Here is an 11,910-nt window from a genome sequence, read left to right as displayed (position 1 = left end):
TCACCTCCCAGGAAGAGCATGAGATTGTGTGGTGGTTATGAACAGTAATATGGTATGGATTCATTTTTTCTGTCATCTGATTATAGAAAAAAAAAGTATCCCTTAAATTTGTGTCATGGAATTTGCTCTCTTTTCAAATTGAAGCATTCCGTCATAAATTGACCACTTGGTGCAAAAAAAATATATTTACATGTGTCTGTATACATAATGTGTGTTTTAGGTAGTGGCTGGAACATCAGCTGGAGCAGGGTCGGAGGAATCCTCCTCCACCTGGTTTTTCAGCAGCAGGAACTTCAGCACGGGGTCAGTGTACTCCTTGATGGTCTCTTTCACTCCTTTCTCCAGTAGATAGCCTTCTGTTTCTATCTCTGTGTTCTCATTCCCTGCCACTGCTTCCATGGAGGTCTGCAGGAAGCGAAGGCTTACCAGCACGGAACCCTGTCAAAGAGGTGTAACGGGAGAATACTTCAATTAAAAGGCATCGCCAAAGGACAACATGGAAGTAAATAAAGTACACTTCTAAAACAGTGAATTAAGAGCTTCTTATAGTGAAAAGAATTCCCAAATTGCTTTAGGAATACCTGTAAAAGGAAAACTGACAGCACTCCTCCCCCAATGGTGTTCATCAGGCCCATGTAGTAGTTGAGCAGGGCTTCTCTGCAACCTCGCAGGTAAATGTTGAGCTCCTCAGTTTGGTATTCATAGTTGTAGTGAGCCGAGTTGTTGGTGATTTGATACTGGATGCACGGCCGCGGGGAGCTGGGGTTGCAGCAGCTGAACGGCACGCCATCAACCAGGTAGCGGCCATCGACGTTGCTCTTTACACGGCTACAGGAAAGAGGAAAATTTGTGTTTCGAGTTTATTAGCAAGCAACAGATGTGTACGTAATATCATCTCAGATAAAACAGCATTGGGTGGTGCAATTTACTGTTATCGTGTTACCTTCAAAGTAAAAGCATGAAGAATGAAAATGTTTGCCTTGAATCAAATGATGGTGATTCAGTTAAAAAAAACCTATGTGTACAGGTTTGTCAATACCATCCATGTGCTAACTTTAGTCATATTCAATCACGTTTCACCTCCACAATCATGATCTTACTCTTTCACTTCCTTGGAGCTGAAGTCGAGGTAACGATTGCTGATCCACTGCACCTCAAACCAGTCCTTGAAGTCGCTGTTTCCGCAGCACTGAAACTCCATCTGCAGGCGATCTATGTTCTGTTTCTGGAAGCAGCGGCCCGGGGTGTCTGTGTCCTTGTAGAAGCGAAGGCCGTTCCTCAGGCCCACCTTCAGAGAAGACTCCAGGCTGCCCTTCATCACATAGCTCATAATGACAGCCAGCAGCATGAGGACAGTGAAGAAGGAGGAGATGGCAAAATATGGCTTCAAGAAGGTTTTCCAACGAGGAAATCGGCCTGCATCCAGGGCATCCTGACAGATCTTTGACGCAAAGTAGTTGATGCCCAAAGAGGCCACACCGACAATCATGAGAGTGTTGGGAACAATGTGTATGTCAGAGTTATCCATCACCTACAAGGAAGCAACATGATAATCTCAGAAAACATCTTTTAACTACACAGATTTTATTTTACTGTTGGAGCCAACAATTAGAATCACGACAGTGATGTAGGCTAAAAGATTCAAAATATTCAGCTTTCATATACACACGCTTATATTAAAACATGTGTAGCTGTGACTTGCATTATGATCCCTTTCCTCATAGTTTAGCAGTGCAGGTTTAATCAGACAACTGCCCCTAAACCACCAACAACTACAGCTGCACTTTCTGAGACGAGAGCAGGCGGCCTCGGCCCTCTCCCAGCAGGATCCAAAATCATTCATCAGCATCGCACAATCGGGACGAACCCATCTTTTATTCATCAGCCCTTATGTCGTCCACAGCAATTATGCAAAGGATAATTTTAGAGTTTTTTAGAAGCACTAAACATTTCCTAAAAATCTAGCTTACACCAACTATTTGTGTCCTTTATGTGCCCCTTTTTACCCTCCATTCATGAAAGATGAACAGAACAGAGCTCTGAGGGTTTCTTTTATTTGTATTGTATTAATATTATTACGTGATGCAATTTCCCTGTTTTCATGAAACACATTCAAAAGAAAGTGTAAATCTAAAACAGTGGGTTTGCTCGTGAACCAGTGCAGCGATTAAAGCCTTATGAAGCAGCGATTAGACGGACTAAGACTGTCAGAGCCTCGTTTATGAAATGATGATTCAGGAGGCAAAGTGGGTCACAGGTCTGTCTGTCTTGCTTCCAGGATTTATTACTGAGCGTATCAGCTCTCAATGATGCTCCCAAAAAAGTTTGCAGATAAATATAAAGCACACTAAACACTAGTATAAGTAAAAATTAGATTTACGCCTCATTGTATCCATTTGTAATCAGATGTTTTAATATATATTTTATTCACTGTGATTGTGTTCAAACACAAGAGTCAATCTGCGTAGTAGTAATAATAATAATAATAACAGCAACAACAACAACTTGGACGGTACCTCTGCCCTCCTGCGGAGCTCTGTCTTCAGGATGCATCCCAGACTAAAGGTTAGTGCTCCGGCCACTGTGGCACCCCAGGAGAGCAGCCACAGTCCCTGAGCCAGCTTCACCCTTTTCTGAAAGGGGAACTTCATCTTCATCACCACCATGGCTGCAGCGAGGTAACCAGAGCCTTACCGGGGGAATAGGGGAAGGAGAGGGACGAGGCGACGAGGGATGATGCTGTGCTTTATCTGCAAGTAGAAGGTGACAAAACGCAAATGTGACTTTGAAAAATAAACCCGGCCAAACTGCCACGCTTGTTGTTGTGTATTCTTTTCTTTTCTTTTCTTTTCTTCAAAAATTAACATAGGTCATAAAAGTCCATTGCTAACAAACATATTTGATGTTGGAGTACTTCAAGATATAAACTTCAGAGTGCAAAATCATGTGTTTGCATGCGTGTGCGTGCGCTCAGATTTTACCTTTGTGCCTCTTCAGAAAGTGCAAGGAAAAAAGTCCAGTTATATCCTCTGACCAGTATGTAACATCCAGTGTGCCACACACTGGATATGGCACACTGGATTTGGCAAACCTGGATGCTGCTGTAGGAGCGTCTTACCACTAATGCCTACCTATCCTCTTACTGGTTTGTGAAATCCAGGCCATTGTCTGCTCAGCACCCATCGCTCAATGGAGACTCACAAATAACTGAACAAATTAAACCTGACAGGAGGATGATGCTGTTATGGAGCATAAACTGAGTGACACAACCTCAAAAGAAAACATCAGCAGGATGCATGAAAGCAATAAATAGTATGTCTGTTTATTTTTCATTTAGCTGACAAGTCTGGGAACAGATCTATGATTGAATATCGGCTCTTCTCATCCAGGTCAGCTCAGGTTCACAGCAGAGATGGAGCTCATGTCACCAGAGTCAGAACCCAAACCGCTTCAATAGTTAACCGAGTTTCAGACACACAGCATACAGGATTTCTTTGTCACCCCATTTGATCTTCCAGAACTTCTCCTGTGTGACACATATTGACTGGGAAAAGACAACAATAATACAGTGAAATTGTAGTTTGTTGCTATTTATTAGATTAGAGCAGGGATACAATTTGCTTAGTTCAACATTGTAACAAGAGGAGAGTGATGTTTACCTATCATAAGACACTACACCATTTAAAAGGCAATTCAAGGCTACAGCTCTACTAAATGTTATTAATAATACAGTAGTAATAAGCTGAGACTGCTGTTAAAGAACAAATACAGGCAGAAAACCTTTCAATAACTACAACATATAATGACTGCTACCCAAGAATTTTCTTTATTTCCATGCACGAAACCAAAAAAGAGTAAAAGTAAAAGGCAGGAAAAGTCTATCTGTATGTAACAGATATACGGACATTAAATGAGAGCAGGAAACGGTAGAAACTACAGAAAAGCCTGTTTAAATACATGTCATCTTCAGTCAATTACATATACTGTACTTACAAATAAAAGTTTAGGTAACTAAATGGAAATCAATACAACATAATTATATTAGTTACGATATACATGGGGTTTTTTTTTCTTTAAATTGAGAGACTAAGGAAAGCGCCAAATTCAGTTTGGAAAGGGAAAATGTTAACTAAACAAGCTGCCAGTCTAGTACTAGTGAGGTGAACTCGTCTCAGACTGGATGATCAGGCCAGGGGCAGAACCAATGAAACAGTTGGGTTCTAGATCATTTCAGTTCTAAATCAATACTCTGGGGTCTTTTTACAGTTGTGTTCGGTCGTCTTTCAGCCCTTCCTCTGGTATTCCTCCTGTCCAGCCGTGGACCTCGGTCCCACACTGACTGGTTCCTGCTTTGTTCTGGGGCTCATGTATGAAGTGGCTGAGCATCCTCTCCGCTGACTGCAGACTCGCCATGCTGCCGCTTCCTGCGTCCGACATTCTGCCGTCCGTCGGCAGCCCGACGGTGTTCATTTCACCGCTTCCCCTCCAGTGATGGATGATGTCACTGTCTAAGTCCTCGTCGGATTTGTCCCCTCGGTGATGGAGGTCGATCATGGCCTCGGCGTCTCTCAGCTCCTTTTGCGTGTGATGGCGCGCCATGGGCAGGTCCTCCAAGCTCGCTGAGCGGATGAGTATGGTGGAGCTGAGGTTCGAACTGGTGGTGATCCTGTAGGTGGCCTCTCCTGTCAGGTCATCGGAGAGGCTCTCATTGTGGATGGTGAACTGGAGATGGGGTATCTGGTGTGGGCGCGGGGAATGCGGTCGTATGAATTCATCGCCTCCTGACTCACTGTCTTTGTCCATGTCTCCTTCCCTGAATCTCCACGGTTGCCGGTTTGACCCTGACAGTATAAAGCGAGGGGTCTCCTCTCCCATCTCTGACCAGTCAGATTCCTCTTCCTCTGGAACTGAACCCAGCGATTGCTCCTGCTGGCTGATGTTGGCCTTTCCGTAGTCGTCACCGTCCATGAACTGAGCCGGAGGGGGAGTCATGGGGAGAACCATTCGGTTAATGCCATCATCTGACTGAAAATTGTCATCAGTGTTGTGCAGCAGTGATGTGACCTAGAGTAAGTAGAGTGTACAAACTGATCAGATTAATGACTAAGTTGGGTAGAATCATAAAACTGGATCTATTTTATGTGTATCTGTGCATCTGTTCATGTCACTGCGACTAACAGAAAAATAAAACAAAGGACTTCAGACATCTTTCAACCATCGCTCTGTATCAGTTTAAAGAGGTAAGTAGAGATCTCACATCAAATGCTTCCACGTGGCTGGAAAACTTTGCATCAGCGAGCTTTCCCGTTAGCGCCGAGATACGCCGATTGAGCCGCTCGCGTTCTCCCTCCATTCTCTGAGTCTGGCAAATAGATCACATGACATTACCAGAGCTCTGGAGTTCCACATCAAATGCAGCCAAGTTTCCGATCTTACCACTGAATGAAGCTTCTGCTCGAGGAGGTGGTTGTTCTGTTGGGTGGTGGAGCAGTTGTCGTGCAGCCTGAAGAACAGACACCAGGGTGGTGTACGACTGTTACTGTATACGAACCCCCACTAAAGTCAAAACTCTGCTGTATTCAGATGCCATTAGCCTTTTAAACATACCTCTTGAATCGTTCCGCCAGGTTGCTGAGCTCCAAACGCGTCCTCTGAAGCTCTGCCTCCAGAAGCTTTTGGCTGCTGACAAACTCCTCTCCCAAACACTCCATCCTCACCGCTGTCTTCATCAGACTCTGATGCAGACCAACATTCTGCTCCTGCAGCGTCCTGTCACAGGTATAAAACAGCGCTTGGTTTCACCTGCAGGTCAGGGTTCACTATGGAATCCTCACGGGATTGTAAAAAGTAAAGATTCTTTCAATCATGACTACTGTCATTTGGATTTCGGGTTTTTAAAAAAAACTAGAAGAAAATAAAGGATTCAAGCATTCTTTTTTGTCATCCAGAGCTAAATTTGGTACCCAGGTCCTAGTTAAACCCCAACAAAGAAGAAATTAAATTATATAAAATATTAAAATTACTAAATAGATATAGATTACACAATATAGAAGGGCTATACTAACCTAAATTTTTAAAATTAATTATAGAATTTTAAAAATGTATGTACTCAATATTTACTAAAATTGGACACTTACAATGTTGTGCCCCGCTCTTCTGTGTTTTCCTGTATCAAAACAAACAATATTTTAAAGGGTGAATTGAATATTATGCGTACATGAACACTAATGTAAACACTGACAAGAGGTGATCATTTGGCTAACACTAAAAAATATCAATTTGGGACTGTCAATTGGATTACCACGAGTGCCAGACAACTAATCAATTGTTCAGTAATAACTAATCTAATGTACCGCAGGCAGTGACATGAACTCTGCTGCACAAATCAATATGCAAGAAAATGAGTGGAACATCATTACGCAACCAGTTCATCATGCATGCGTAACAGGGACGAGTATCGACTTTCCAATAATCACTTTAAAGACAAACTGTAATAAGGTGTTCCATAAATGAGTTTGGAGTCAATTCCAAGAGAACTGTCATACCTTATGTAATGAGGAGCCACTAAAGCTTGTTCGTTCCTCCTCCAGACTCGGGGGGCTGCTTGTATTCCTGGACGAATCTAACTTCCTAGGTGAATGCTGACTGTCGGCAGGGAGCCCGGCAAGGTCATCAGCCTTGTTCCTGGAGACAAGCTGAGGGGCCACAGAGTCAAGGTGGCCCTTATTATGACTGTTGTCATCTTCAGGTTGATACTGATGACTGTGGTCCTGACCATGGCCTTCAATTTGGTTGTCATGGTGATGCGGAAGTCGAGAGTTGTGGTGGTCGTCATGGTAATGTTGATGGCCTGACAGGTGGTGATCTTCATGGTGATGCTGATGGACTGTACTTTGGTGGGCGTCATGGTAATGCTGATGGCTTATACAGGAGTGGTTGTCATGGTGATGCTGGTGGCTTGATGTTTGGCAGTCTTCATGGTGACGCTGATGGCCTGTACATTGGTGTTCTTCATGGTGTTGTTGATGGCCTGTACTCTGGGGGTCACCATGGTGATGCTGATGGCCTGAAGTGTGGTGGTCTTCATGGTGTTGTTGATGGCCTGTACTCTGGGGGTCACCATGGTGATGCTGATGGCCTGAAGTGTGGTGGTCTTCATGGTGATGTTGATGGCCTGTACTCTGGTGGTTGTCATGGTGATGCTGATGGCCTGAAGTGTGGTGGTCTTCATGGTGATGTTGATGGCCTGTACTCTGGTGGTTGTCATGGTGATGCTGATGGCCTGAGTTGTGGCGGTCTTCATGGTGATGTTGATGGCCTGTACTCTGGTGGTCGTCATGGTGATGATGATGGCCTGAAGTGTGGCGGTCTTCATGGTGATGTTGATGGTCTGTACTCTGATGGTCGTCATGGTGATGCTGATGGACTGAGCTGTGTTGTTCTTCATGGTGGTGATGATGGCCTGAAGGGTGGCGGTCTTCATGGTGATGTTGATGGACTGTATTTTGGTGGTCGTCATGGTGATGCTGATGGCCTGCGATGAAGCGTTCTTTATGGTGATGCTGATGGTCTGTACTCTGATGGTCTTCATGGTGATGCTGATGGCCCAATTTGTGTTGATCTCCATGTTGATACTGACAGTCTGAACTGTGGTTCTCTTCATGGGGACGGTGATGGTCTGAACTATGGTCATCTTCATGGTGATGATCGCTTGAACTCTGTTGGTCCCTACGATGAGAATGATGATGACCAGAAGTTTCATGGTGGTGCCGGTTGCCAATACTGTGGTGGTCTTCATGGTGCCCTGAAATATTGTCTTCACGGTGACGATGGTGAACTTGAGCGTGTCGGTCTCCATAGTTCCGATGATGATGATGACTTTGAACTGAGCTTTGATCATCCTCATAATAATGCAGGTGGCCCCGGCCATGGTCTTCATGGTGATGATGATTGCCTGGACTGTGGTGGTCTTTGTGGTGCCATGAGTTATGGTGGTCTTCATGATGGCCTAGATTGTTGTGGTCTTTATTCTGATGACAATGACCTTGACTATGTTGGTCATCATGTTGATCATGTTGGTCTTCATGATGACCATGATGGCCTGGATTGTGATGGTCTTCTTGGTGGTGATGATGATGACCTTGTCTGTGGTGGTCTTCATGATGTCCATGATGGTGGTCTTTATGATGATGATGCTGCCCTGGTCCTTGGTGGTCTTTATGATGACCATGATGGCCTGGACTGTGGTGGACTTCATGATGCCCACAATGGTCCGAACGGTGATGGGCTTTATGTTTAACATGATGATGATGACCTGAACTGTACTGGTCTCCATGGTGATGGTAGCGATTTAAACAATGATGTTCTTCATGATGACCACGATGACCTGGAATGTGATGGTCCCTATGATGGTGACCATGACCTGGACTGTGGTGGTCTCCATGATAATGGCGATGCTCTGGACTGTGGTGGCCTTCTGTGCAGTAGTGATGATGATGGTCTCTGTGGTAAGGATCGTGAAGATGAGTTGCATGGGGATGATCTCTGTAGTGACAGTTCGGACTGTGGTGTCGACTCCTAGTGCGATGGCCAGTGTTATGGTGATCCCTGTGGTGGTGGTGATGATGACCAAAAGTGTGATGATCATCATCCTGGTGGTGATAGTGGTGTTCAATAGAGGGTGAATGAGAACGGTGATGAAGACTTTGAGACCACGAGTGGCGTCTCTTCATGCTGCCTGCCTCAGCAGAGCCTCTGGCCTGGTGATGGAAAGAGTCTGCAGTTCGATGGCCATGGTGGAAGGATTGGGAATGGGACGGTTGGGTGGAGTGGGAGCACCTGCTGGACTGCTTTCTAGCGTGGGAATATTTGCTGGAGCCGCTTGAGTCTGTGCAAGCTGGAAGACCTTTCTGCTGTCTGGTCTTCTCCGTTCTCCCGGTTGATCTGGTAGATCCCACAGAGGCCCTTTGAGCATCGGTAACCCCGAGAGTAGTGAGCCTCATGGGGCTGAGCACCTGTCGGGTAATCTCATTAAGAAAGGCTGAGAACTTCTTTTTCTCCTTCATTACATTTGTCACAGCTTCACCCTTCTTCTTCTCTTCTCCACTTTCATCTTCATCAGTTGGCCAGTCTCTCTCCTTCGGTCTGGACAGAGCCTCCATGGATTTAGCTTTGCGGAAGCTGCCATTTTTTCCAGAACCTCTTGCTATCTTTTTTGTGTTTTTCAGAGTACCTTGAGGAGAACCACCATGAGACTTAGCTTTCCTCTGGTCCTCCTTGTCCGGGAGCCTGTTTGGACAACTATTTTGATCTATTAGGGGAGCTGTGTCATCCCCCTCCTCAGAGTATTTGTGTTTCCTGGAGATGTCTGTGCAGGACCGTGAGTGCCTTGACTTCTTTACTGAATACGGATCTACATAGTTGCTGCTGGTGTCAGATGACAGGCTAGAAGAGGAGGAAGAGGAGGAGGAGAAAGAGGAAGCAGAGGAGGACACTGAGGAAGAGGATGAGGAGGAACCAGTGGAGGAACTGGATAAAGTCTCTGCACGTGAAGCGTGCCGGTGGTTTTGTCTTTGCTGGTAATGATGAGAGTGTTCGCGATGGTGAACGTCCTCACACTTCTGCTGATGAACAGGACGATCGCTGAAAATGCTGTCATCTGCTGTGGAGTTTGTGCTATTTAAACAGAAAACATGCCAGATATAACGGTCCTTTTTATTTGATTTATCACTTTTTTGAATTCCATTCCTAATGCACAAATGTCCTGGGTCAACAGTCATTGATCCCTGATCAACTGATAAAAATGAGATCTCTGGTTCTTGTGTGTTTCTCACTATTATAACTTTAAACGTGAATGAAGTGATATTGACGATATTCTGTTATTGAGAGTATGTCCTAGGGTCAGGGTTAGCCAGCTGATTAACAGAAACAGAAAGAAATAGACATTTTGGCGTGTGTAATGCGGTGGTATTTTCAGCCCCTGGGGAAACTTTCCATGTAGGTTTAACACTATTTAAACTTCCCATTTTAAGCAGGAAGACAGTTGAGTGTCACATGAAAACTGAGCCCAAGTATAAACATACAATAAAAAACAAACTCCAAGCATGTAAACGTACTCGTGACTTTCGCTGCCGTCTGAATTGTGCCGTATCCGTTGGTCACGGTGCCGATGGTGGCCTGGATTTTGGTGATGCTGCTTCATTTGTTGCGGTCTTGGGTCAGCGATCCTCCCGTGGCTGTGTTCCTTCAGCTGGTGGTCACACATTTTCTGCTTTTTGACTCCTCTGGAGGTCTGGTCAAGCTTCCCGGCAAGTGTTGCTGCAGACTGGGAGTCGCCCACAGAGAACTGGTAATGAGGGAACACAAAAGCATTGCAAGTTCTTAAAATACCATTGTGAACGGCACAAGTAAGATCACTGTTACAAATGCTGCTATAAATAACACATAAAAAGTTTACATTTCAAGCTCGGCACTCACCAACAGCAATGCCCATTTAACCAGTTGCGCTGGATTGCGGCATCTGTGATTCACCTTCTGACTGGACTGTGAAGCAGATGCTGAAACTCACCAACACATCAATATATACTGCTGTCCACCCAATCACAGAGAGGCCCCGAGGTCACGTAGAACACAGCACGCAGATGTAAAGACGGACCTACCGAGTGGTGTGAGTTGTACTGGACTGTGATATTTTGGCAAATATGTTGATAATTTAAGCACATTTAACTCAACATATTAAACAGGATCAGAATAACCTTATCGGTAAAGAGCTGCTGAAGTGTTTCCTGTTGATGCGGCATCAACTGTAAACCAAAATCTCTTTTTTTTCCCCTTTGTAAAACTGTAATTTACTTTACTTTAATGTAGATGAATTCAGTGGTTCATTATCAAGTCACTGTTCACTTACACTTTAATTACACAGCATTAATTTACTGATCATAAATTGCCCGTTGTGTCACAGCACTGGATAATGAATAATATGAATAATAGTTTAATGATTAAATCTATCATCTGGGATCATTAGAATATATTGTCAGACTATATAAGAGCTGCTGTTGGTCTTTCCGGTCTTTCATACTAACAATGCTGTAACATGTGACGTCATTGCTGCTGGCAGCATTCCCTAAATCGATGTAATGTGGTTCAGATCCAATAACAATCAATGGTGCAACAACCCTGCAGTGACAGTTTGGCAAATGCAATGGAAAGATAGATGAGGCAGCACATACGGGCACGTGTTGATTCACATGACACTTAATGACAAAGTTGCATCACGCAAGGTTTCACTGTCACCACTAACTGTTGTATTGTTACTGGAATTGTTTACTGAAAACCTTTGAAATGTGCAAAGGTTTGGCTTTTATTGAACATTGATAAACAGATGAATTGTAAATGCACATTAGCAGACAACAGTTAACAGCAGATTTTTGCCCTCTAATGTTTATCTCCAGATATCACAGCAGGGTGATTAGGATCATTCAAGGTCAAAACATGCTATTAACCCCTGAAATTGTGAGATTTTAAATCCCATCTGTCAAGAACTTTTATCTAATAAAGAAAAAACAAATGGTGGCTTTTACAATTTCAAACCAAATAAAGACAAACTGAAGGGATTTGTTTTATTTTAAAAAGTAGTTTGAGTTTCCTTATAATGATCACTGGCTTTGAAACTGAGGGTCTTATTAACTACTCATTTATAATGAAGTCTGTTAATTCCAAAGACCCAGATTGTCAGGTAGCTTGATGCTCCACTAGGGGGAGCCAAAGGTCAATGGAGAAATGACCAAGAACCATTTAGTCTCTTCATCAGGCTTCATCCTCGATGTCATAAAAGAACATTTTCAGTTTAAGGATCGATGCCATTCCCAAAAGAACTAAAGCCGTTGTGTTATTTGTCAAGTCAAAAATTCA

General features: G+C 43.9%; 3 protein-coding genes across 3 annotated transcripts; all 3 read right to left on the bottom strand.

Moving 5' to 3' along the window:
- Nucleotides 1–216: 216 nt before the first annotated feature.
- Nucleotides 217–3,071, bottom strand: rom1a (retinal outer segment membrane protein 1a). Its single transcript, XM_003971082.1, has 5 exons — nucleotides 2,982–3,071; nucleotides 2,517–2,750; nucleotides 1,101–1,531; nucleotides 582–828; nucleotides 217–438 (listed from the first exon to the last, which is right to left on the bottom strand). Exons 2-5 carry the CDS (start codon nucleotides 2,664–2,666, stop codon nucleotides 217–219), a joined length of 1,050 nt encoding a protein of 349 aa, XP_003971131.1. The 5' UTR covers nucleotides 2,667–2,750; nucleotides 2,982–3,071.
- A 541-nt stretch (nucleotides 3,072–3,612) lies between these two features.
- On the bottom strand, nucleotides 3,613–6,907 carry LOC115252743 (uncharacterized). The gene is made up of 7 exons (XM_029848698.1): nucleotides 6,776–6,907; nucleotides 6,546–6,695; nucleotides 6,138–6,166; nucleotides 5,608–5,769; nucleotides 5,437–5,503; nucleotides 5,258–5,362; nucleotides 3,613–5,064 (listed from the first exon to the last, which is right to left on the bottom strand). Exons 1-7 carry the CDS (start codon nucleotides 6,905–6,907, stop codon nucleotides 4,261–4,263), a joined length of 1,449 nt encoding a protein of 482 aa, XP_029704558.1. The 3' UTR covers nucleotides 3,613–4,260.
- Nucleotides 6,908–8,008: 1,101 nt separating this feature from the next.
- LOC115252742 (LIM domain-containing protein A-like) lies at nucleotides 8,009–10,545 on the bottom strand. Its single transcript, XM_029848697.1, has 4 exons — nucleotides 10,477–10,545; nucleotides 10,116–10,345; nucleotides 8,315–9,675; nucleotides 8,009–8,241 (listed from the first exon to the last, which is right to left on the bottom strand). Exons 2-4 carry the CDS (start codon nucleotides 10,262–10,264, stop codon nucleotides 8,009–8,011), a joined length of 1,743 nt encoding a protein of 580 aa, XP_029704557.1. The 5' UTR covers nucleotides 10,265–10,345; nucleotides 10,477–10,545.
- Between the last annotated feature and the right edge of the window lie 1,365 nt (nucleotides 10,546–11,910).

Source organism: Takifugu rubripes, chromosome 15 (genome assembly GCF_901000725.2).
Source record: "Takifugu rubripes chromosome 15, fTakRub1.2, whole genome shotgun sequence".
Taxonomy (NCBI): domain Eukaryota; kingdom Metazoa; phylum Chordata; class Actinopteri; order Tetraodontiformes; family Tetraodontidae; genus Takifugu; species Takifugu rubripes.
The sequence above is the reverse complement of the archived record's forward strand: the minus strand, read 5'-3'. Positions and strand labels throughout refer to the sequence as shown.